The sequence below is a fragment of the Falco naumanni genome, chromosome Z, assembly GCF_017639655.2.
Source record: "Falco naumanni isolate bFalNau1 chromosome Z, bFalNau1.pat, whole genome shotgun sequence".
Taxonomy (NCBI): Eukaryota; Metazoa; Chordata; class Aves; order Falconiformes; family Falconidae; genus Falco; species Falco naumanni.
Window position 1 is genome coordinate 62,998,992 of NC_054080.1, and position 24,279 is coordinate 63,023,270.

Genomic DNA, 24,279 nt, shown 5'->3' on the forward strand with positions numbered 1-24,279 from the left:
TCAGTGGGTGTGCCTAGACTGATTATAGCAGTGGTACTGTTTTGATGCAAATTCTGCCAATGCACATTATCACCTTTTGCCCATGTCAGTTTGGTTATCATAGTAGTTTTGGTATCTGCAAACTAGGTTTGTTTTGGGGAAAACTGTCAGAACACACGCTCCCTAAATGCTCCATATGTGCCTATGGGAGACACTGGGGTCTGTGGTGAAAGTTTATGAAATTGATTACTTCTTATGAAAAAGTCTTTATCTTTAGTTAGAAATTATTTAACTGGGACAGTGAGCTCAGGGAGCTCAAGGACAACTTTAATGAGAAGGTGGTGTGTGTCCTGAGCCCCCTGAACAAGCCAGATATGAGCAGGACCATCCAGACAATAAATACAATGCAGCTGTGTCATGGCGATAACTCCACCACACTCGGGTGTCTGGCCAGCATCCCTGGCATGTGTGAACCTTACAAATCATGACATAGTGCACACCTGCACTTAGCCTAAAGTTAAAGTTTACATACACTAGGTGTGTAAACTATTTTTGTTTTTTTCACTGAGCATAAAGGTGGGCAAGCTCTGGGACTGGGACAGGAGCCTCACCTATGGGTGGATGCACCATGTAGGAATTTTCCCAGTTACCAAAAGACTCCTGGTGCCAGCTGCAATGGGGCTTTCATGGGGCTGAAGTGTGGGCCTGGATGGTGTTAACAGTGTAATTGGTGATGTGTTCTTTTCTTAGTCTCTGTAATGCTTTGCAGTAATGATTTGATGCTTTGCTCCTATTGCTTTTTTATCATAATGTACCTGTACTAGTACTGTTTCCTTTTATCACATTGCATGCTATTTTCCATTATTATTTTGTAATATAATAAACTTAATTTATTCTTATATTTGATTTGGAAATAATTTTTGCTTGGTATCCAGTCAATCAGCAAAACAGGGTCTAAATCACTAGACCTTTTTTCCCCTGTAGAAAGTTTTGAACCACACGTGTAGTAAATATGTTCAGCCTGTGGGATTAAACTAGTCCAAAGTAGAGCGTCCAACCCACATACAAAGATATGTGAGGAGCCTCAGTATTAGTGCTTCACTCTGCTGACCTGCTCATATGGCTCCAAATTACTTGCTAATGTGGACACAGCCAGGAAGCACTTGTCATCTTATGCTTGCTTACTGTTAGTCCAAACAGAATAATTTGATGTGCCTGCTTGTATAGAGTATGATTACACTCTTCCCTGTTCCATGCCCCATGCCTCCCATACCCTAACGAAAGTTACACATTCTCCAGACATTTTTTTGTTATAGTGTAGTTAACTGAGCAGGTAATTTCCTTATAGAAAGGATTACTGCTGCTCTCAGATAAGAAACTCTAGGGAGGAATACATTAAATAAATCTGATATTTAGATCTTTCTCTAGTGGCACTAAACTATGATTGCAGTATGTTGTGTGATAATTTGTTGTTGAAGAATGTGTAAGGTACAGAAGAGCTATATTCTGTAAAAGTCAGTGGCTTTCTCTCTAAAGTAATGTTTAAGTAGTGCTTGTAATACAATAAGGTATTAATTCCAGAAGATGATGGGTGATAAATGGAAAAGACTTCTATGGTTAAATGAATTCTTGTTATTAACATGTCTTCTCTCTCTTCATAGATGCATTCAGGTTTGTTTTTTTATTTTTTTTAACGTACCGTGTGGGGCTTTTCATAGCTAAAAAAGTTGCTTGTATGTTTTTATGAACCCACTAAACTTAAACAGATTTCTTTAGAAAAATAATGTGGATACACTTTGCTTTCTTCAGGCTCAAGAATGTTAAAATAGAAATGCTTTCTTGAATTCCCTCTCCTGGCTCAAGTTACTAGGTGGTCCCAAGTTACCAGAAGTAAAATTTATAAATCTAACCCCTAGTCTAGACATTTTCCAGCACTGACTGCAGTTCAAAAAATATTAATGTCTAGCCGGCAAAGTGAAATTCCCCCCAGTGATTTTGCAAATGACTAGAAAGTTAACCTTTTGCCAACTGCTCCTTCTGTGCATAGAGGTTATTAAAAAGAATCCAGGCATTTATAACTAGGGCTTTTAAGACTGAAACACCTTGGCATGACCCTTTGTGTCTCCTTCTGTTTATTCAGGCTTGGCCTCTGTGGCTGGAATGTGTGAGCCTGAAAGGAGCTGCAGCATTAATGAAGACATTGGCCTAGGTTCAGCTTTTACCATTGCACATGAGATTGGTCACAAGTGAGTGTGTTTAAAAAAAGAATACGTTTTAATGTATTACCTTTTCAATATTAGTTTAATAATAGATACATTTTTTCCCTGCATGGCTGTACCATCTCTATTCTGGTGCTCCATGTTTCTGTATATAGTATTCAGGAGTGGCAGTGACTTTTATTTAGTATTTATTACCAAGGACTTTAAATTTAGAACTGAAGGCTCATTGTTTACCCTCTGATTTCAGATTCTAGTTAAATATGTGCTTTTGAGATCTGGCTTACAACCTTCCTACTCTGTTTCATATTTTTAAATATTTGGCTTTGAAAATTTTCTCTTGCCCCCCTCTTACTTTTGTGTCCATTTCTTTATGAAAGAAAAGCGGTTAAAATGTAATTTCCCCCTTTTTTGTTATTCTTTCTTCAATATAGTTCAAACTATTTTCAGTAAACATTGATTCTGTTGTCAATATTCATACACTTTTGGTCATCTTTCACTCAAACACATGAAATACATAGAACAGTCATAGAGTAGTCATAGCATCACTTGTTACATTTTAAGCATCAGCATATTTTAAAGAGCATGATGTTACGAGACTGACAAAATCTGAGTTTGGTCTGGAAATACTTCAGGTCTTCCTTCAGCATTTTTAATCTATTGTGATGACTAGAAAGACAAGTAACCTGTTATCAAGGGGTTTCCTTCTTTGTTTACATGGGTTGACCAACAATGCGTTATGGATGATGTTTTTCCAGTCATTAGCTGATGCAATTGCTAGAAGTTCCAATGCAGACCGAAATGGAAGCTATCAACCTGCTGATCACCAAAAGGAGTTGGAAGTAAACAGTTATTTCCAGCCCAGCTATCATGTGAGGTAGTCACTGGGCAAGTATGATCTCATTTATGTTATGATGAAAAAAATCCTGTAGCTGCACTGAAGTAGACAAATTTTAGAATCCAAAAGCAACCGTAAGATACGAACAAAAATAATTTAAAACATTAAAAAATGTAATTCTCCTCATCTTAATTTCCTTCTTTTCCTTCACTTGTATTAGTTGAAAAAAGTAGGGTAAAGGAAAATATATTTCCACTGTTGAAGAAAGGGCTCCTCCAAATCACTCATAGTTCTGAAGTTCCTGTTAATAATATTTTGAAGTAATAGGTGACCTCGCTGTGAATTTGTCACGTTTAACAAGAAAAATAGTATTCCAATACCACATCGTCATTCTAATCCATATGTCATGCAACATATTTTATACATGTTATTCCACAGATACATGACAATAACTTAAAAATATGCAGCTATTTTATCATGTAAAGCTGGCATGATAAGAATTGATTTGAAGAGCTCAGACTTTGGTTAGAATCCAAGAAAAATAATATAGTGATAGCGTATATCCTGTGATCACAGGAATTTTTTTAACCATCTATGTTTTCTTTTTTATTTTCCATATCTTTTGGCTGCTTATACATAAAGTCTTTTAAAATTCTGAAATCTCAGCTCTCTGAGGCTTTCACTTCATCATGTAGCTGGCATGACATGTCAAACGTTGGTTTGAAAATAAAGTAGAAATTATACTACTTTAGCTTTTATCCAGTGCACAGTGATTCAAGAAAGTTGCACTGCAGGCTTGGGGTTAAAAATTAATGTGCCATGTAGATACCTTCGGTAAAAACTGAGAAGAATACACGGGCAAAAAATCTTCATGTTTTATAGCTTTTTGTGCTATTCAAGCATTACCTCCCATTCACCCATGCTGTGACTGATTGCTTCTACGTCTAAATCAAGGACATTCTTATTTCCAGTCAGCTTCATGCTTCCTAGTACCTGCTTATGTGTACTTGCATATGCGAGTAAAATAATCATTTGGTGAGCCTTGTAAACTTTTCTTTGGCTGTACCATGATGATTGCTTTTCTCTTCAGACAACATGGGAAGTAGGAAGTTGGCTTCATTGTCGAATGGAAAACGGAAGCATTTAAGGGACATGTCTGTACTGAATAGATAACAAAAAATCACTCGATTAAATTAGAATGGGAGAATTGCAGTTGGAAAGATCATTTTTTAATTTATTATATTGTTCCATGGAATACTGAGTGTTTTTTTAAAAATATTGAACTAAGGAATAAAATTATTTTATGATTAAAAGAGAACAGTAATGATAATACATACATTTTGATAATTACCCACAGTTTCTCCAAAATTGGATTTGTAAGATTTACTGATGGAAGTAGGGCTCAGCTTGTTCTTAGTTTCTAGTAGTTTATTAAATTATAGATTGATGAGAAATCATCAGATCATTCAGTCTGACTTTCTGTATATCATAGTGTATTAAGTTTAACTCATTTAACCCTGGTGTTAATCCAAGTAACTTTCATATGGTTGAAGAACATTATTCAGAAGACTACTTAGTCTTGAATACTTAGAAACTGAGAGTGTGATTATTTTGGTCAGTCCTACTTCCTGTAAAATATTTGTAAGTATTATTCAACATACTTTTTTGGCTTCCGAGCCTTACTACTATTAGTTGTTACAGGTATTTAACTCAGTTTTGGTGCAGATAAGCTGTGTGCAGTTGAGACTCATAACCAGCCTTATTACTGAAGGTGACCATACACTGTGATTGATTCTATATTTCTTTCTTGAGGACATAAAGATTGGTTTTAGACTAACAGTTTTATGATTGTTTCTCCCTATGCATGGTTCTGAAAATAGCACAAACTTCTAATTACTTAGAATACATTTGTGAATCAGATAAAGTTCAGAGTGGGCCCTTTAGCCTTTAGAATAGTATCTCTAGACTTGATTTATGATGCTTGACTTACTGCTTACTTTCCTGCCATTATATATTTCACACCAAAGAAATGCTTAAGATTTCTCGTAAGCACAGGTCTAAACTAGTGGTTGCTCATGGCAGGAGTGAGAACTGGATGTGTATCCCCTGCATTGTGAAGAAAGGAACTGTTTTCAGGCTAGAGTATGCTCTTAAGCTCAGACAAATGGTACAATTTAAGACTCAGTCCCATTTTCCGTTACCCTACTGGCTGAATTACGTGGCTTTCTGCTGTATGCGTTTTAATTGGGATACTTTCTTAAAATGCCTAGCTTGCCCCATGCGTGCCATACAGGATGCTTAGTTAAATTGATATGGAATTTCAGGTTCCATTGAAAGGGGTGTATCCATAAAAGAAAGGCATTGTGCCATTCATTTTTGCAGTCCTATGGATTAGCTGAGATCTGGAAACCAAATAACAAAGTGAAACAGACAAAATTAAAAAAGTTGGGCAGGGTGGGGGGAAGTTTCAAAATATGAGGATAGTGGGCTACGTTTACAACAAAGAGCTGCCCATAAAACTTGGAGTAGGAACAGAATTTACTAAAGACAGGCAGCTAGCTATTGAGGGCTGTTACAGAAGGAGCAGGGAGAAAAGACAGGTATCTGAAGTAATATTTGAAAAGTCAGAATTGTCTTGATTTATGGTAAATGTAATAAACTGAAAATAGAGGAGTTTGGCAGTCATATCTTTACTGGAAAAAAAGGTGTGAGAAATAATAAGATGATACAGTCTAACAGAGTAAATTGGCTTTGAGATGAAGAACAACAATTTTTCAAGCATGTATTTAGTTCTGAATTAGTTTATGCAGCTAAAAATATGCGTGCAATTCTAGCACTTTTTTTAAAAAAGTCTTTTCTACTTTGCATACAGACTAAGAAAAATAGTATAAATACCTCTCCTCCCATATGAGAAAGTTGGTCTTCAGTGTTGCAGTAGAAATTTCTGATCTAGAAAATCCTAGCAGTACTTTCAGAAGGTGTTTGTCTTTTCCTCATTCTTCTGGGATCAGTGAGCTTCATGTTTGATCAGTGTGTTGAGTTTGTGTGGTGAGGTTTTGGTAGCTGTGGTCTGCCAGGATGGCTTCTGTGAACAACTGCCAGAAGCTTCCCCTATGTCTGACAGAGCCGGGGCCAGCGAGCTCCAAGAGGGACGTGTAGCTGGTCAAGGCTGAGCCCATCAGCAATGGTGGTAGTACCTCTGGGATGACATATTTAAGAACTGGGAAAAAAAAACCCTGTGCAGCTGCAGCCAGAGAGGAGTGACACTGTGTGAGAGCAACAACCTTGCAGACCCCCAGGTCAGTGCAGAAGGAGGGCAGGAGGTGCTCCAGGCACCAGAGCAGAGATTCCCCTGCAGCCCGTGGGGAAGCCCATGGTGAGCCAGGCTGTGCCCCTGCAGCCCATGGCTGTCCATGGTGGAGCAGATATCCACCTGCAGCTTGTGGAAGACCCCACACCAGAGCAGGTGGATGCCTCAAGGAGTCTGTGGCCCTGTGGGAAGCTCAGGCTGGCACAGGTTCCTGGCAGGACCTGTGGCCCCACCGAAAGAGCAGCCCAGGCTTGAGCAGGTTTGCTGGGGGGAACCCACACTGGACCAGTCTGATCCTGAAGGGCTGCACCCTGTAGGAAGGACCCACACTGGAGCAGTTTGGGGAGAAACTGTAGCCTGTGGGAAGGACCCCATGCTGGAGTAGGGGAAGAGTGTGAGGAGTCCTCGTCCTGAGGGGGAAGGAGTGGTGGAGACAATGTGTTAAACTGACCACAACCCTCATTCCCTGTTCCTCAGTGCTGTGCAGGGGGAGAAGGTAGAGAGAACTGAAAGTAAAGACCAGGAAGAAAGGAGGAGCAAGGGGAAGGTGTTGTAAGATTTAGTTTTTATTTCTCATTACCCTACTCTGATTTGATTGGTAATAAGTTAAACTGATTTCCCCAAGTTTAGTCTGTTTTGCCCATGACAGTAATTGGTTAGTGATCTCTCCCTGTCCTTATCTCGACCCAGAAGTCTTTTGTCTATTTTGTCTCCCCTGTCTGGCTGAGGAAGGGAGTGATAGAGTGGCTTGGTTGGCACCTGGTTTGACCCACAAGTAGTCAAACCTCAGCTACATTATAGGACCTGAGTTTGAGTAAGATGTTTTCTAGAAGTACTGCATGTCAAGGAATGTATGTGTTGCCCAACTAGAAGGAAAATACTCCAGTCTGTGGTAATAAGGACACATATACCAAACTTCATAAAAGCTTTCAAAAATAGTTGAAACACAACTGGGATGAATTGTACTAACACTGCCTCCTGTCAGCTCTCCCATGGCCAGATCTCCAGCTGATACTGTTACCGTTCCATCATGCCTTCCATCCTCAACTATAGCAGGGCTAACAGATTGTCTCAAATCTACAGTGTATGAGCACTTCAACACCAGCCAGAACAAGTTAAAATGAGTCCCTGGTAGATGCCTAGAGTCCTGCTGGATGCAAAGGATTGACAGAGAAACAATGGCTGAAGTTTTTAGGAACAGTTCAAGTAACCATTTTTAGTTTAAAAACCCCCACAAACAGACCAAATGTGTCCATTTTTTGGCTGGACAAGCCGCTTAAGACCATACATAATCATATTCTCGCTCCCTCACCACCACCACCTGCCCTGATTTTTCTTGTTAAAGGAACGTTCTGTTATGTCTGCCTCGGTAATACTGCAGGTATAAAAGCATGCAACTTCTATAAAAAAGTCTTAATTGGGACTTGAATTTTGATGATGTTTTGTGCATATAGAATGAAATACCATAAACCTAAGGCTGGAAGAACAGTTCTGTTTTCTGGGACATGTTTATATTTACAATATGAAAAAGGCTTGTGTCTAAATACCTGTGAAAAATTTGAAGTTTAGAATTTCCAGTAGTAAAATGATTTGTCTAAATCAAAGCATTGTGATCAAGGAAAAGGAATGTAATAACACTTCATAGTTCTTAAGTGTAAAAAGAATAAATGGGGTTTAAGAGGAAGGTTTTCCTAACCTTCAGAGCATCATGAATTTCCAAAGGAAATCTGAGCTCTTAAGTTTGCTTCCTGATTAGAGCCAATACTTTCCACTTTGACCTACAGTGTAGAGACCTGATGTATTCATACTCTGGCTTTGTACAGCACACAGACCTTATTTGATGTTACCCTTGTGGCATGAAAACCTGATAGCTATGGCAATGTAAACCAGGAGAAGTTAGTGCTCTACTTTTTCTAATACTCCCACACGTCTGTCATTTCCCCATAAGAAAGTTTATGTTTCTGAATAGGCTGCAGTTTTTAGCAAATCAGAATTTGCCGTGCATTTAAGAGCTCATACCTTATTTAATATTAAATTCTGCTAATATTTTAAAATTGTATTTGATGTTGTGTTTGATCATCAGCTGTAACTTGGAGAAGAATGATGCTTAGGAAGTAAATGGGAAAAATGATATAATAAAAGTATGCTAAAATTGTGTTTATTTGCATGACAGGTATGCTTGTTATAAAGCTACCATTATGGAATTAGTTTGTTTCACAAGTTTTCAGGGAAGTAGTATGTTTGCGCAGCATCAAAATTTTAAATTCTGCATTACTTCAAATAAAGGATTAGGGATGCTCCAAACCATATAATGATTTCCAAATGCAGGAAATCTGCAGTTAAGGTTAAAACCTACAGTAAGAGAAGGAAATAGAAAGTTAAGTAACTAATTAACCTTGATTCCTCCCGTGAGGGGAACTACACAGTATCATGTATTTTAAATAAATGCTATCAACGTTTGTGATCCTAAATGAAAATAAACTGATTTTTCAAGACCATACATTTTTATTATTTTCTCTTTTATTTGCAGTGTCATTTACGGGTCAGTTGCAATTTGCATGCTGTTACAAAGGTACAACCAATGCTTTTATAACATTGACTAGAAACAGGTGGAAGGCTACATAGAAAGAGGAGAACGTTCTCTTGTAAAACAGTATGGGAATATAGTTAAAAAGGTAAAGAAAAAGTGCTGATCTTCTATTACTTTAGAACCATAAAATGTGAAGATTGTATCTTCTCAAAAAATTTACCATAACATTATATCAATTGACATATTTATCACTGCTAGTAGACCTGAGAATAATTGAGAAAATTACCGTGTATGTCCACACAGAAATTGTGTTTTGTTACATTGAGTTCATAGCTCTGATATTGTAGGGGAAAAAATATACTTTATTCTTTAATGGTAGATAATGTTTACATTCATGCACTTTTTGTTGAACAAAATAATGCTGAAACTCTTCCCTCCTTGTACATGTTTTGATGTCACTAAGAAAAGGCAAAAACTACTGGTAACATTTATACATATAGGGAAGATGACAATTTTCTTATTATTTCAATGTAAGCTGTAAATAGATGTTCTAAGCTATATGAAATACATATTTAGATTTTAATGAAACCTTTTTAATAACTGTGAGAATACAACATACTAAAAACCTAAATGAATACAAGGTTTATTAAAAAGTTGGTATCTAATAAAATGAACTGGCATTTTTTACAAGCAAATTGTATTTCACCCTTTAGGTTTTATATCTAGTACAAGAATACTTGATCAAGCATGCTCGGTACATCTCACTGTAGTAGACATTTATTGTTAGAAGTTTTTAAAGTATTCTTCACTGGTGCATTTTGTGATTTTTCCCTGCCCTTTTCTTCATTCTCCATAAATGTTTTGAGAGTAATGTATGTAACTCGTGCTAAGGTACTGGCGGAAGTTTTGGCAACATACCTGGGTCAAGATACTTAGCTTGAAAATGACCCATTTCCCTCTTAGTATGTATGTTTATTTTTTCTCTCCTAGTGCAAGTAAGTAGTATAATAAGACTTCTTAAGATTAAAGTTTCTTTTATCTTTTGGACAGAAAGGTTTCTTTTTCCTAAAGAGTTACATGTAGTTATGCAGCTGTAAATCAGCCTCAGGTAAGAATACAAGAAGATCAAGTGCTTGATTTTACAGTATTTCTCTTGCCTGTATTCCTGTAACTTTGTTGCCTCACCTGACTCAAGATCTCTGTCTCTGGTATGGTTCTTCCTTATGACGTTAAATGAGTGGCAGAGCAAACTGTGGTAATTGGTAATAGCCACTACTTTAAAATAATTAGGTGAAATACATGCAACTCATGAATTGATGAATCATAAGTGACTGAAAAATGAGCATATCCTGTTGTGTTTAGAGAAAGGAAAAATTAGCAATCTCTGCAGTTCTGAATGCTCCAAACACTAAGAAAGTTATGAAATGGTTTTATATGCAAATCATTAGTACTACAGTTGGAAAGCAGAGATAATTGATTGTTACTGAGGAAAAGCAGTTCACTTGAGTAGCACATTTCAGGTAACTTTCAGTGCTGTGAAAGTACATGGTATACAAAGTAAACCTCAGTGAACAGTATTGAGGAGCACTCATTGGTTTGGATCTGTCTTCTCTGCATCTTAAGTGTTTGGATAATAAATCAGGACAGTAATATCCTGGCTGTCTCACAGAATAACTGCTTTCATTCCAGATATATTGGCAATAAGTGTTTCAGCAACCATAAGCATCATAGTTTAGAACTATCCAACAAATCAGTAAACTAATCTTAAACACAAATTAAATTGTAGCGACCTGCAATATTGTTCCTTCACAAGATAAAGGAAGGGTAGACATGATGTTTACATTCCCATCCTTCCGTCTGCTTATACTCCAGTGTCTCTGGTTATCTATTGCTGTTTTATTCAGTGCAGCTGAGACTAGTTATCTCCCCTGTGATTTCTGAGGTCAGATCTTAAGTTGGACGTGTATTCGAATAACTCCCTCAGATAATTTTTGCAGATACATGGAAAAAAACAGATTGTCAAGGAAAAAAGAGTCTTGTTCCGTTACAGATGGTAGCAGATGAAACAGGCACAGTGCACTAGGCAGATGTGCTGCCCTCTTAGTATTTTTAAAGAAGTATACAAATTATTGAGGAGTTGCAGGAGAGTTTAATTTGTGACTTTGAAGGTTTTGGTGTTGCTGCTTTGCACAGTTCTTAAATGTAATATAGGTGCTGTCCTGGGAAAAGAGAAGCCATAATTCTTGAAAAACAAGAGCTGCTGGGTTAAACATTTTTTCCTTGAGATGCTGGGTGGAAAGGTAACTTCATAGAAAAATTCCTGTGTCACCTGAGATGTTTCACTCTCTCTTCACTCATCTGGCTGTTCTTTTGAAAACAAAATTATACTGGTAGTTTTAGACAGGCTCTTGAAGCCAGTGAAAGAAATACGGTCTGCATCTGTTCAGTGAGTTTGAAAAGGGTAAGTAAATTATAACGGTGGTTCCATGAAGAATATTGTGTGTTCCTTCTTTTTTTCCCTCACTGCCCACCTCAATCTAATTGCAAGCATGCTTTTGTAAAAGACATAGCTTTAATGTAACAGTGGCCAAATATAATCAATGTGTTCTGATGGAAATAAAACTGGTACTTTGGACAGAAATGTGTTTTCATCTGCAGTCCTGGCCATAGGAGTGCAATTTACTGAGCTGTAATGGCATGCTGCCACTACCGTCTTTGGAAACAGATGACAGTAATTGCAGAACCCCTTTCCAAACATTAGAAAAAATTACCTGCACCTAATGATCAGTTTCCTTCTAAGTTCAGAAGCAGAGGCAAGTAGAAGAGCCTTCTTGGAAGGGAATAGGTGATTTAGGTGAATGAATAATTATAGAAACTGAGAATACCATCAGCTCATGAAAAAGCATTGAGTTCCTGTGTATATCAAAAATCACAGCTTTCCTTTACAGACGTGGTTTTTATCAGGCATGCCATTGCCACCATCAGCAACATCTTTTTTCAGAAGGAGAGCTGGTAGAGGAAGGAAAAGTATTAAACTAAGAAGTTTAACTAATAAAACTAAGTTGTGGCCCATTTGTTTTTGGGGGTTTTTTTTGTGTGGTTTTTTTTTTTTTTTTTTGTGTATATGTGGGGGGGTTTGCTTTTGTTTTGGTTTTTTTTTTGTTTGTTTGTTTTTTTCTTGTTTTTTTAGATAGGCCTAAAAGATCCAGATTTCATTTTCCAAACAGTTAAAGTCTGCCATTTCTTTGACAAATGGAGAACACTAAAGATAAGCTGGGTATCAGAGATAGTCAACATGATCCAGTTCAACTTGTTCCCCCATACCCAATGATTAAAAACCTAAGGTTTGTATTTTAAGAAACTGTTCAGAGGCAATTCAACATTAAGTGTTTCTATTTAAGTACCCTTAATTCTAGGAAGCAATGGCAGTTTAGAACTAGGTCAATAAAGCACATTTTCTGCTGTAAAATTCTGGTTCAGTTTGTGCATTGAACCGCTTAAGTTCTTCCCTCCCAAAATATCTATCGATATTGAAGGCTGATCATAATAATTAACATAGGTCTGAAAGTTTCATTATAATACATCCATTGCTTAGATGAGTTGTTATTAAAGCTGTGTTTTTTTATATGCAGGAGGTATACCTTTGATGATATAATAAACTAAGGTGTCAGCCAGACCTTTCCCATGTATAAAATTTCCCATGTATGAAATGTCCCATTTCTGCGGTATCATACACTGATCTAGATACATGCTAGCTACAGATAGGTATTGCATAGGGAGGCATCCCACAGGCAAGGAAGTGATGCTTTTTTTATTATGTTCTTCCCCAGTCTGTAGGAAACATCTGTCATTCACTGATGTGGTTTTTTTTCTATCCGTGCCATTAACAGGGTTTGGGAGGAATGGTTAGCTATACCTTGTGCTTGTAGATAGTTACAATCAGCTGAAGAGGTGGAACAGTACCCAATGTGTCGAAGCTCAGAGTAACATGAAGATCATGTATTTTTATACCACATTCTGGACCAATATATTTAGATTAATATAACACCACTCTCACTGTTTTCAGTAAAGAAGGTGGCATGAAGTGGTATTGTCCATAGACAAATGGCCAGCCTGTAATCTACTACCTTTTTTATCTTCTGGCAGTCAGTCCTAGAAGTTTATAGAAAATCAAAATGAAGTGCCTTAACATATTTGTGTTCCTGAGCGATGAGAGTAAGAAATGAGGGAGTCAGTCTTTTTAGCATTTGTAGTACAGAAGGCTCCAAAGGCTGATCTCTTTGTATGATACACCAAGAAATGACAGTTTTGCTGCTCCGGGTGTGTAGAAGCTCAGTTTTGGCAGTCCTTTTAACTACTGCTTTTGTGTTGTGGTCAGGGAGGCTCTTCTGTGTCTCACTACCTGTCCTTCTGCTTTTGTAAGCCTTGTGCCAGTTCGGGAAGAAGGAATGAATTTGACGAAAGGTTGATGTTTAAAGAAATAGATCTATCCCTCCAAGTGATTGTGTGAAAATTAATCAGAGGCAGACTAAGAGAACAGAGGAACATAGCTTTAGAAAAGTGCATACTGTTAAGAAATACTCTGTTCAGGTACTTCATTTATGTCAGGCCATCAGATATGTGTTGTTGATTGTTTAGGAATAGCCGTAATAATTTAATCAAAGTTATCCTCTAATGAAAGTCTTTTCAAATAGATGCTCTGTGAATTTACTTCTATTTTTAATTTAAAGATTATGTTGACTATCTATAGCTCCAAGGGTTTATTTCAGTAACACAGGATTTCTAAGACATAAGGATTCTTTTTCCATATTTCTTTTTCCACAGTTATATAATCGTTCTTGAAAATTAATAAATTTGTTGCCTAGAAATCTCTGTTGGCCAAGTGCACCCAGAGGTTTCTTACTGTACTTTCTGCTGATTTCTAGTTGTTTTCATTCTGATGTTCCGTGACAAAGCAGACCTCCAACAAGAAGGTTCCAAGTCACTCTACTCTGTGTGTGGATACAGAGAGAGAGTGTGCATGCAGCGTGGTCCTGGGAATTGCAGAACTCATTTTCTCCCTGAATTGTTGGCTACTGTGTGCCTATACTGTACTGTTACCGCAACATCAACTATTCTCTCTTTGTCCTTGTTTACTAATCTGAGTATCAGTGCCACAATGTATATTCCTTATCCAGGTACAATACCAAATAAGAACTGAGTGCTCTGTATTTATTTTGCAGGAATATTGTTATATTTTCTTTAGAAGCTTTAGAAAATAAGTAAAATGCTTTCAAAAGTCTGTGTGAGAGAAAGGAAATTTATCTAATTGTGCAGTATTCTGAGATCTGAATAAACTAAAGAGAACTTAACTGATCCTGATTCTCCACCCAAGTTCTCCTGCGTACTTTTAGGTCCAACATGATTTCTGTAAAGATGGCATTAAGAGATATCTGATGCTGTAGAAATGTAATGAGCTGTTTCTCTCCTCTTTTGGTCAGTTTTGGTATGAATCATGATGGAATTGGAAATTCCTGTGGGACCAAAGGTCACGAAGCAGCAAAGCTGATGGCAGCTCATATTACAGCAAACACCAACCCTTTCTCTTGGTCAGCCTGCAGTCGGGATTACATCACCAGTTTTTTAGAGTAAGTAATCTCACAAGAAAAATCATGAGTTTACAAAAAATTTGACACTTTTCAGGGTAAAGAGTAGAGATACAGTGACCTGTTCTGATAGTTTACATTTTTAAAATGGACAGCAAGTCACGTAAGTTTTTTATTTTGTAGAGCACTTTTTGTATGTATTGGCAAAAGCTTCTTCTGCTTCATTCCCTACCTACAGTTCTCATTTTTAATCTATTCAAAACATTTTGCAGTGTTGATCATATCTTACTACTTCATTAATCTGAGGGAAAGGAACAGAGAAAGGTGGAATTTGTCTATGAATGATGGGAAGTTGTTGTTTTGTTTTGTTTTTTTTAAATACGTGCATAACGTGAAGGAATCTAATCAAAGAACAAGGCTGTAGCCCTGATCCTTGCACATTTCATTCTTCAGATTTTTTTCATGCAGTCTTGTGGGTTTTTATCTATCAATGTTCTTTGGTAGCATTGGTGAGAATATAAAGATTATAGGAGAGGATGGCATAGATCTTTACGTTAATATATTAAAATTGTGCTAACCTACACTTGTGTGGTGATTTTTATCCAGAAGTAGATTGCTACCTGAAATTTTACTTCTGTATGAAAAAATCTAAACAGTCAAAATATGTTAATCTCAAAAATGTGCTCATATCCATGTATACATTGGTGTATGTGATGCATAGTGAAGCCTTTGCATGTGTTTTAAATTGGGAAAGACAAAAACAGTTGAGTTCACAGAGAACAGGTTGATAACAGGATTTTTAAATGTAGTGTAACACAGGCTTTATGGGAGCAAATGGCAGCTGCTTGGCAGGTTCAGTGTCGTCAGTGCAATTAGTCTTCTAAGAAATAAAGGTTGTTTAATAATCCGTACACTTACTGTGTTTTAGGAGATGGACTTAAAGCAGTCAAGTGGTCTAACAATGAGACTGCTAAGAACAAAATGATCTTTTCCTGCTCTTTCAGGGATCTAACCTCAGAATAAGGTGCTGTATTCTGAATCTTGCCTAAACGGAACCACCCAGACCAATAAATTTTCTTTAGGGTGCTTCAAATGTAGCTTCACACGCAGTGTAGAGGATCACTGCATTGCTCTGGAGACGTGTTTCAGCTCTTTATAGAATAGGCAGTGGGCAGAGACAAATGTTTCATGGTGGTGCTGCTCAAAGGAAAAAAAACTTCAGATACCGTGTCAGGTTAATCAGCATTTTGTATCATCTCACTGAATTGTGCACCCACCCAATTTTATGTACGGTAGTGTTTTAAGATGTGTGCCTATAAAGTAAAACAGACTGAATAAGTCGTCCTTACATATATGTGTGGTACAGGTTTCTCATAATATAAACTGATTTTCTCAGGAGAGATATGTATGTATTCATTTAACACTCCTATTATTTAAAAAAAATAAATGTACAGGGTAGTTTTGTTTTATCATAACCAATCATTTCTGTTAATTCAACACTGTTCCCATCAGACTTTCTAGTATATCACGTGTCCTAGTTTTAACTATGACAAAGAATACGGTTTTCACAACTCTACTGAGAGATTATTTCACAGTTTAGTAGTTCTGAGCGTAAGCTTAAAATTCGGGTATTTTCTTGTAGCATGTGGGGTTTTGTTTCTTACTGTTACAGTTCTGCTATTCTCTGTCTCATTTACTTCACTTTGTTGCTCTCTGAATTCCATTTTGATCCCGTAATTGTCCTGACAGTAAGTTATCTGTTGATGAAGACACAATTCAACAGAGAGGTAATAAGTAATTTCTTATGGATTTAGAGAAAGAAATATGGTAGCATTCTGTGGCTTGTGCTATGCTGCAAATGTAACAGAGCTGAATATTTGCTCATTATGTTCCCACACAGTTTTAAATTTCAGCTTGAAGAAACTTTCTTGTTTCTTGTACTTGATATGTATATAGTGATCTTTCAGTTTTTTACTGCCAGTTAAAAACATGTTTAGCTTGTGCCTCCTCTATGTTTAATTTTTTTTTATTTTATTATTTACTGTTAGCATCTCCATTATTTTTTCCTGTTTCCTAGATTTGATTCACTGTTAAGTTTCATTTTTAAGTCTGTGGGATGCCATTGAAATTGTAGTTACCTTAGCATAAAGCCAGAATGTTACTCTGGTGAATCTGTTCCCAAAGTAATAATCTCCTCAGTTTTTTTGAGATACTTCTCTATTTGCCAGTATTTGCAACTCTACTCAAATTACCATCTTTGAATTTCGTAAAAAAATCATTACTGAAGATACTAAGTGTTGTTTGACCTAGAGTAAATAAAATAAATTCTACACATAGCTGCTTCAATAATAATTTATCTTTTATAGTATTTTAGCTGTATTTTTGTAACCTGGAGCATTGATGTTATTTTTTTTTGAAGCCACCTTAGATAAACATTATTTTATCCAATTATGTTGGAATTATGAATAGATTTTCCAGTTGTATATGATACTGTGTTAAATGTACTGAGATCCAAAGATAACTTCTCTTTCATGTCCTACATTTGCAATCTATTTTTAAAAATGTCACATTTCTCAAACATGATCTGTCCATTATAAATACATGCTTCTTGTTTGTGTTTCTACTATACTATGAATGAATTAATAATTTTTTCTCAAAACAGTTGTTTTATTATTTCATAAAGTAGAATGGTCTGTAAATTTGTAAATTTTTTCCCCAGCTTCTAGTTTTCTCCCAAGCTTTTCATGTCATCTCCTCAATGACAGCAGGAAGCTGTTGATCTAAAGCTCAGGTAGCTGCAAGATGGCTGTCAGAAGCCTAGATTACTTTTTTTTACCCATTCACACCTTTCCTGAGCAGATCCTTTTTTGTTACTTGTAATGATCCATGAGCAAGAAGCAAAGAGAAATGGCAAGTTTCATGTGGTAGTAATTCCTTGACTGCTCCTGTAAAAGAACAGTCTGCATCCAGACAGGAAAAATAATTCAGTTTTTCTCCTAATACTTCTTCAAAACTTAGCAACAAATGAGAAAAATACTGATTTAGAGATTTAGAGGCAAAGTTTCAAGATATTGTCACCTGTGTCTCCATATAGATTAGATTTTTGCCCCCTTTCTTTCCATTTTTCCTCAACAATAGGAAAACAGCGGGGACAGGACCCAATAGACTACAAATAAGAAAGACAATGGTTTCCTCTTGTGCTGAATGGATATGGCTAGTTTAGGATTCATTTAGCTGTATCTAACAAGAAGGATGGAACACAGTGGGATGAAATGCAGATACTCAAGCAGAAAACCTGAAGCCGTGTGTCGGTATGACAACACCTTTTTGATTTATCAGCTTGGATTTGGATATGAGTTTGAGCCACGCTGTCGTGGCAGCTGGATGATGCAGCTGTAATGAATTCCACTAGAAGCTCATTGTTTTTTCACGGTGTTATACATACGGTAGATTAATGTGGATGTACTAGTTTATCAGCTTGGGTCACCACCTGCTACAGCAGTTTTTCACTGTGTGCCATTTTGTAATGTAGATACCACGTTGTCCTTTATCATCAGGCAGAAGCATTTTGAAATGGAAGTCATGCTGGTCACACTCAAAAGTAGTGTCATCCTTCTTTTACTCAAGACTTTCTTGAAACTACACCCAGAAACAAATTTTCCAGACTGACGCTACTCAGGAATAGCCATTAAGTATCATTTGGAAGGTATCAGTTAGGTCAGGCACTAGTTGGGAAAGCAATTTATTTTGCGAGATGGCCAGATAGAGGATGAATGTGGCTTAGAGGATGTCAATAAGACAAAGTAACTCTATATATTGGTAATAGATCTATCAAAACTCTCAAGAAGGATGGTCAGCCGACACAGGCTCTGAAATGGCCAAAGGAAATATTTTTTTTCTGGGGAAAACATTCCTTCTAACACAGAATAACAGTTGTCTGTCAAGCTTTATGTTAGAGTGGGAGTTTGACTGAATTCAGTTTATCAACTGAATTGCTCATAAGTGCTTTACAATAGCTTTGAATTTCACTAACCTTTTATGGAATGAAAGGCAGTAATACTCACTGAGAATTGAAGGGTTGGGAAACAGTGTCAGAGAACAGAGATTCTTGTCAGAGAAGTGGAAACCCTTGATATCTCTTCATAGAGTAATGAACCAAGCCTAAAAATACTGTTTGTGACTGAAAACCATTTAATATAAATTTAATTCTATGCAGCATGTGTGTGTGTGTGTATGTATGTATGTATATTATATATATAACATGCACGTTTCATTAGAGCCAACATGTATTTATACAGTGTGCTTATAGAGCCATGCAGATACCTAGATGTAAAGAGGAGAACTCTCTGCTTATAATTTTTTATTGTTACTTTTATGTTTTGCAAGAACAAAATCTGATTTTTGGAATCATAGTTCGTTAATCCTGTCAGCAAGAGAAGGTGTTAGAAGAAGCCAGATGGCCAGCTCTGTCTTTCAAAGGCAGGATTGTCTTTTGAAGATGAATGGAGAAGAACCAAGACCCTTTTAAACTATTTGAATAAATAAGATCTATGACAGGAGGTTCTTGGAGAGAGTCTAAGTTTGCCATACAGCAGGGTTTAGGTCTGAGACTACACTATTCTAACTCTGGAAAGGAGCCAAAACTACGCTGGTCCAAGCAAGCCCATGTAGACAAGATAAATCATCCAATGTTTGGGCCCAGACTTCATCTACTCAAGAATCTTGGACATACAAGTGGATATGCAAGATAAATATAGGATATGTGTCTCATGTGCTTTTTATGGCAGGTTGGCCATTCCTCTAGTACTCTAGAAACCTAAATTATCTTTAAAAATGTACAGCCCAAGACTGGTTTTGAAATATAAGGTCACATCAATCATATCAAAATTTCCTATCTCTCTCTACAAATCAATGGAGAAAATTTATATTCAGTATTATCTGTTGACCTACACTTTGAATTACAATTTGCTTATTTCTTTAAAGTTTACTAGGATTTGTTTTTTAGCTATCAGATAATTGAATAAAAAGCATATGCCCGCAATTACTGTAGATTTCTGAAACTTTGAAAGCCTTATGTTTTACTTAAAAGGCTTTTACACTTTCTGTAATCATGAAAATATGTTTTTAAACATTGACTTTGCAAGTATTACTATTTGTCTACCTCTTGGCTTATTTAAATTTGAGGAGATTGTAAAGGGCAGAATCATCAGCAGATTCCCATTAACTTCCCTGTAGTATGTTTGATGAAAGAAATACAGAACAATGAATAGACCTTATATTTTATAGCTTAGTATCTCCCAAACTCTGAAGGCTAGATACCAATAGATTTTGGTAGGTGGATGATTTTGGTATATGAACCAATATATTTTTCCTTACATGGCTGCTGGATGATTATTCAAACAAATCAAAGAATGCTTTGGAACACAGATCATATTGTGGAGAAAAGTGTACATTAAAGAAATAGCAAATTATATACTATCAAACAAAAGAAGAATTTAATATTACGAAGATTGTGTTCAATATTAGTCTTTGCTATGAAATAGATAATAAGATGTAGAGCCAGCCTTGCATAAAAGATTGATAAGAAGTAGAATTTATCATAGGACTAAGTGGTAAATCAAATCAGTATCTGAATTTCTCTTAACATTCAAGAGTGTTTTCATTTAGTAATCCTGTTCTGGTTCATTTTAGTTTTAAACATACCACTCCAAATCACACTTCCATGACTTATGCCCTGATTCTGCAAATATTTTTGTTATTATCTGTAGACTATTGAGTAATCTGCAGAGTTTATTCATTAATGTCAAGTTAAGCAGCTTTTGTAACCTGTACAGAAATAAATCCTGGTGTTCTCTGGAAACCAGTTTTTACTCAGAAAAAGTATGTAATAAAGAAGAAGTAAGGATTTTTTTTAGGAGCCAAATGTTATGTATAGGCATGTAAATTATTTACATTTTTATATGTATGTATATGTGTAAAATGCACTGTGTTTATAGTTAATACATTTTACTATTTTCCCATATTTTATGAGTAATTTGATAACAGAATTAAATAAAATTGTGTATACTATCCATATATTTATGTATATGATTGTTTAGCTATAACAGATAATTGCTAATATTTATAACAAATTGAATGTATCACTGTTAATCATAGCTTGCATTATAGTCCATATTATTATTATGAATGAGCCAATTCTGTAAAATTCAAAACCTAATTTCGTTGCCAGTGTTCTTGGAATATTTTTTCTAGCCACTGAAGGAGTTGTGTTGTACTGTGTATGTTGCTGAAATGTTTGGGAGTAGAAACCGTAATAGGAGCGTCAACCCTGAAAAGTCTACATCGATGTTTTTTGCTTTTTCTATTTATTGGCCTTCAGTGCAACAGTGGTGTCTGGACAGAGGTGATGATCCTCAATTTTGCATTATTTTGTCTGTAAAGAATCTTGCACTGAATTCCTGGTTGCTTTTATTTTGATCAGTTATCAGTGGTAGCATGTCGGTGATCTTAAGCTTTCAGAGAATGCTCTAGTGTGTTTGATATGCTTCCAAACAGAAGACTAATTTGCTATCGTGTGATATTATAATACAAAACAATGTTTAAAATATACTGCAGAGTATTTTACAAAGATCACTTGAGGCACTACACTGCAATACTGAGATGAAATGACATCAAGCTTTGTTACTTTATAATTGGAACCAGTGCCACCATATCCCATAAAACTTTATGAAATGAAACTAAAATTAGGAAATAGAGGAAGTCTAATAGTATCTTGTGGGGTATATAGAATGTAGGGATGAGTTTGAGATCATTTATTTATATTGCAGACACTTAAGATTTATTCACTCCATGTTCAAAAATGTAAATGTTCTGCAGTGATAGTCTGTAGGATTATTGACTTTGTATATGCTTATTATAAAGTAAGGTCACAAAGCATAAAAGTGATTGTGAGTAGAAATTTTCTAAAATTTCAGAATTGAAGGTATTTTGGGCATTCTTTTCCCTCTTGTACCTTTTTTACATCTGGACAGAGCACTTTTTTCGCTTTTGTAGGCCTGATTGATAATAACTATTAGATCTCTGTTTATAAAGTGCTCTGATGCCATTCTTCTTGCACCCTTTCGGTTATTCCCCTAGATTTAGCAGATTTTCTTTCTCAGGTATCTGGGCTTTACTTTGTTGGAGCAAAGAGTAAGGGAGAAGAACAAGGATATAGATTCAAGAGTATTACACCATTCCTGAGTCCAGTAGAAGTTCTCTGAAAAGTTTATGGTCCTTGGCCTGTATTCATCCTTCGTGCAGCTTTGGTGAGACCTTTCATTACCAATGGAAGGTCCGTGGTTTAATTAATGTGGTTTATAACAGATGGTATTTCCTTTCCAAAATACTTCACACAATACAGTGTCAGGTTCTAACGCTTAAGTTTTTGAAATGTGCTGATTTTGTTCAGCTACTTGAGTGAAATAACAGAACTGAAGCAGAAAGTAAGAAACAATTTTCAGTCTGAGCGATGGTAATGTGATGTATCTAGTAAGTGAACAACTGCTTTGTAGTAATTTTCTTGGTTTTCTACTATCGCAACAGTTTTTCATTATGATGAAAATCCTGTCATTAGAGCAGAAGAGGCATATTTCTGTATTTACTATAAGGATTTTGACATACTTCTGCAATTATGGCTTGTAGAGTAGGTATAGACTTACAGGTTTACAGGTTCAGTGAATTTAAAGGTTTAGATCTCATTCTGTAATCTAATGGATGTAGGAGTATGTATGCCTATGCAGAGAGTCTCCAAAGGTAATGAGGATTTTTTAACGCTGTGCCTTTGGCTGTCTACAAGATAGTAGTTTACAGATCAAACTCTGCACTATTGGAATCATTGAAAATGTTCCCATCACCTGCAGTACGAGCTCAAACTGGTGTCAAATGCTAACATTCCAACTGCTTGGAAGTAAAGTTCCTATCTGCAGTTTGGTCCAGACAATGCAGAAAAATCAGACTGTATTTGTGTTATTTTCATATTGGAATTATTAACATGTACTCCTCATACACACAAAATACAACACTGAAGTATTTCAAAAGAATGTAGGATAGTTTCCCAACTTCTGCTATTAGAAAATATTTATGCTTGCAATAATTAAAGCTGGAATGCAAGGGGAAGTACATTATTTTTTTATGCCAGGACCACACAGTTGATATTGTAAAGGTAGATTTCAGCTGAGGGTGCATGTATGTGTGTGTGTGTGTGTGTGTAGGTAAATCACACTGAATTCATTAGGATTAGTAACTGAATATCATATTTTTTTTTCTGTATTTACCTGGTATTGCCTTAGTTGCTATTTGCCTTTTTCTGAAATGGTCAGCAGTTGTTTGTTTCTTTGGTTTTTTTCAAAGAGTTTATTGTAGTATTTCAAAGAACTGAATAAAATAGGGTTAAAATAAGAACACAAAATGTGAGTTAGAGTAGGCTATTTTGCTCTTTTTTTATTTTCACATGAAAAGTATAGAAAATTAGAGATCTCCTAAAAACGGCATAGAACATTCACTTCTGAAATTATGTTCCTTTGGCAAGGTGCATGGAAAAGATTTGGAAAAAAACCCATAAGTGCTGGCAAAATTTGTAGGAATGTCAGAAAAAATTTAAAGTGTTGGCATAAGAATTCTTTAAAAATCCTCACTTACTCACATGTAAAATGAAAGTAAAAAAGCATCTGCCCTCTTTTATGCACACTGCCTAAATAAAACTGAGTAATTATATTTAGCAAAGTACAAAGTTGCAGTTTCCTAGACAGAACTCAGCGTGTATTTGGCTTGCTTTGTTATTTATTCCACTACACTAATGTAGTTGAATATGGGCATATTTTGGAAAAAAACCCTGCCAACCACCAAACAAAACAGTGAATATAAGAGAAGAAAATACTGACATTTTCCAAGATTATGATCTTAGTTCTAATATGAAATTTTAAAGGCAAAATATTAACACAATAAAAAAGATCTTGGATCCATACAAATGTTTTTATTCACACTAGTGTAGGTAAATTTGAAGATCCTGCAGGATTTTTACCACTGTAACTATTTTGTTCACCCGAGTGGAAGAAAAGTGTGCATGTTAATGTCCTATTCCTATAAACATTTAGTTATATTGAAATTTAAATGTGTTTTACTTTTATATAAACGAATTGAGCTGCTCTTATCTGTAAGATTATACTTAGCTGTTTGAAGGATCAGAAGGTCATTAAGAATTGTAAACTGAATTTCTTTATTTGCTTAATGTGTTTATTTTTCATTCTATGACCAAATGTAGCTATTCTTCAGAGAAAACAAATAGGAATCTTAAAACAAAAATGAAAATCAGTCTTGTGTGGCTCAGAAATTATCACACTTTAAAAAAGGATAATTTATGAAATCTATTTCGCAATCTAAAATAACCATTTTGTTAATAATAATGATGAAAAAATATTTTAATCTCTTAATTCCCTCTAATTATTTTTTCTTTTTACTATGGGTGTACCATCTTAGTGTTTGTTTATTGCAATCATATTTGTTTCACACCCAGTGCTATTAAAAGTAAGAACTAGATACATGATATCGTTACTGTGATTTACAGTCAGTAGAATTCCTAATTGATTTGGTCCTTTATGTTGAACAGTTCGGGCCGTGGTACTTGCCTTGATAATGAGCCTCCCAAGCGTGACTTTCTTTATCCAGCTGTGGCCCCAGGTCAGGTGTATGATGCTGATGAACAGTGTCGCTTCCAGTATGGAGCAACATCCCGCCAATGTAAATATGGGGTAAGAAGTCTTAATCCTTATGCTGAGTGTTCT

At 35.9% G+C, this 24,279-nt stretch overlaps 1 protein-coding gene across 1 annotated transcript in view; it reads left to right on the forward strand.

The window, feature by feature from the left end:
- ADAMTS6 (ADAM metallopeptidase with thrombospondin type 1 motif 6) overlaps nucleotides 1-24,279 on the forward strand; it is a 158,658-nt gene that overhangs the window by 60,251 nt on the left and 74,128 nt on the right. Inside the window, exons 9-11 of the mRNA XM_040580586.1 lie at nucleotides 2,120-2,225; nucleotides 14,354-14,500; nucleotides 24,105-24,246. Coding sequence (XP_040436520.1) covers nucleotides 2,120-2,225; nucleotides 14,354-14,500; nucleotides 24,105-24,246 — 395 coding nt within the window. The remainder of the gene's footprint in view (nucleotides 1-2,119; nucleotides 2,226-14,353; nucleotides 14,501-24,104; nucleotides 24,247-24,279) is intronic.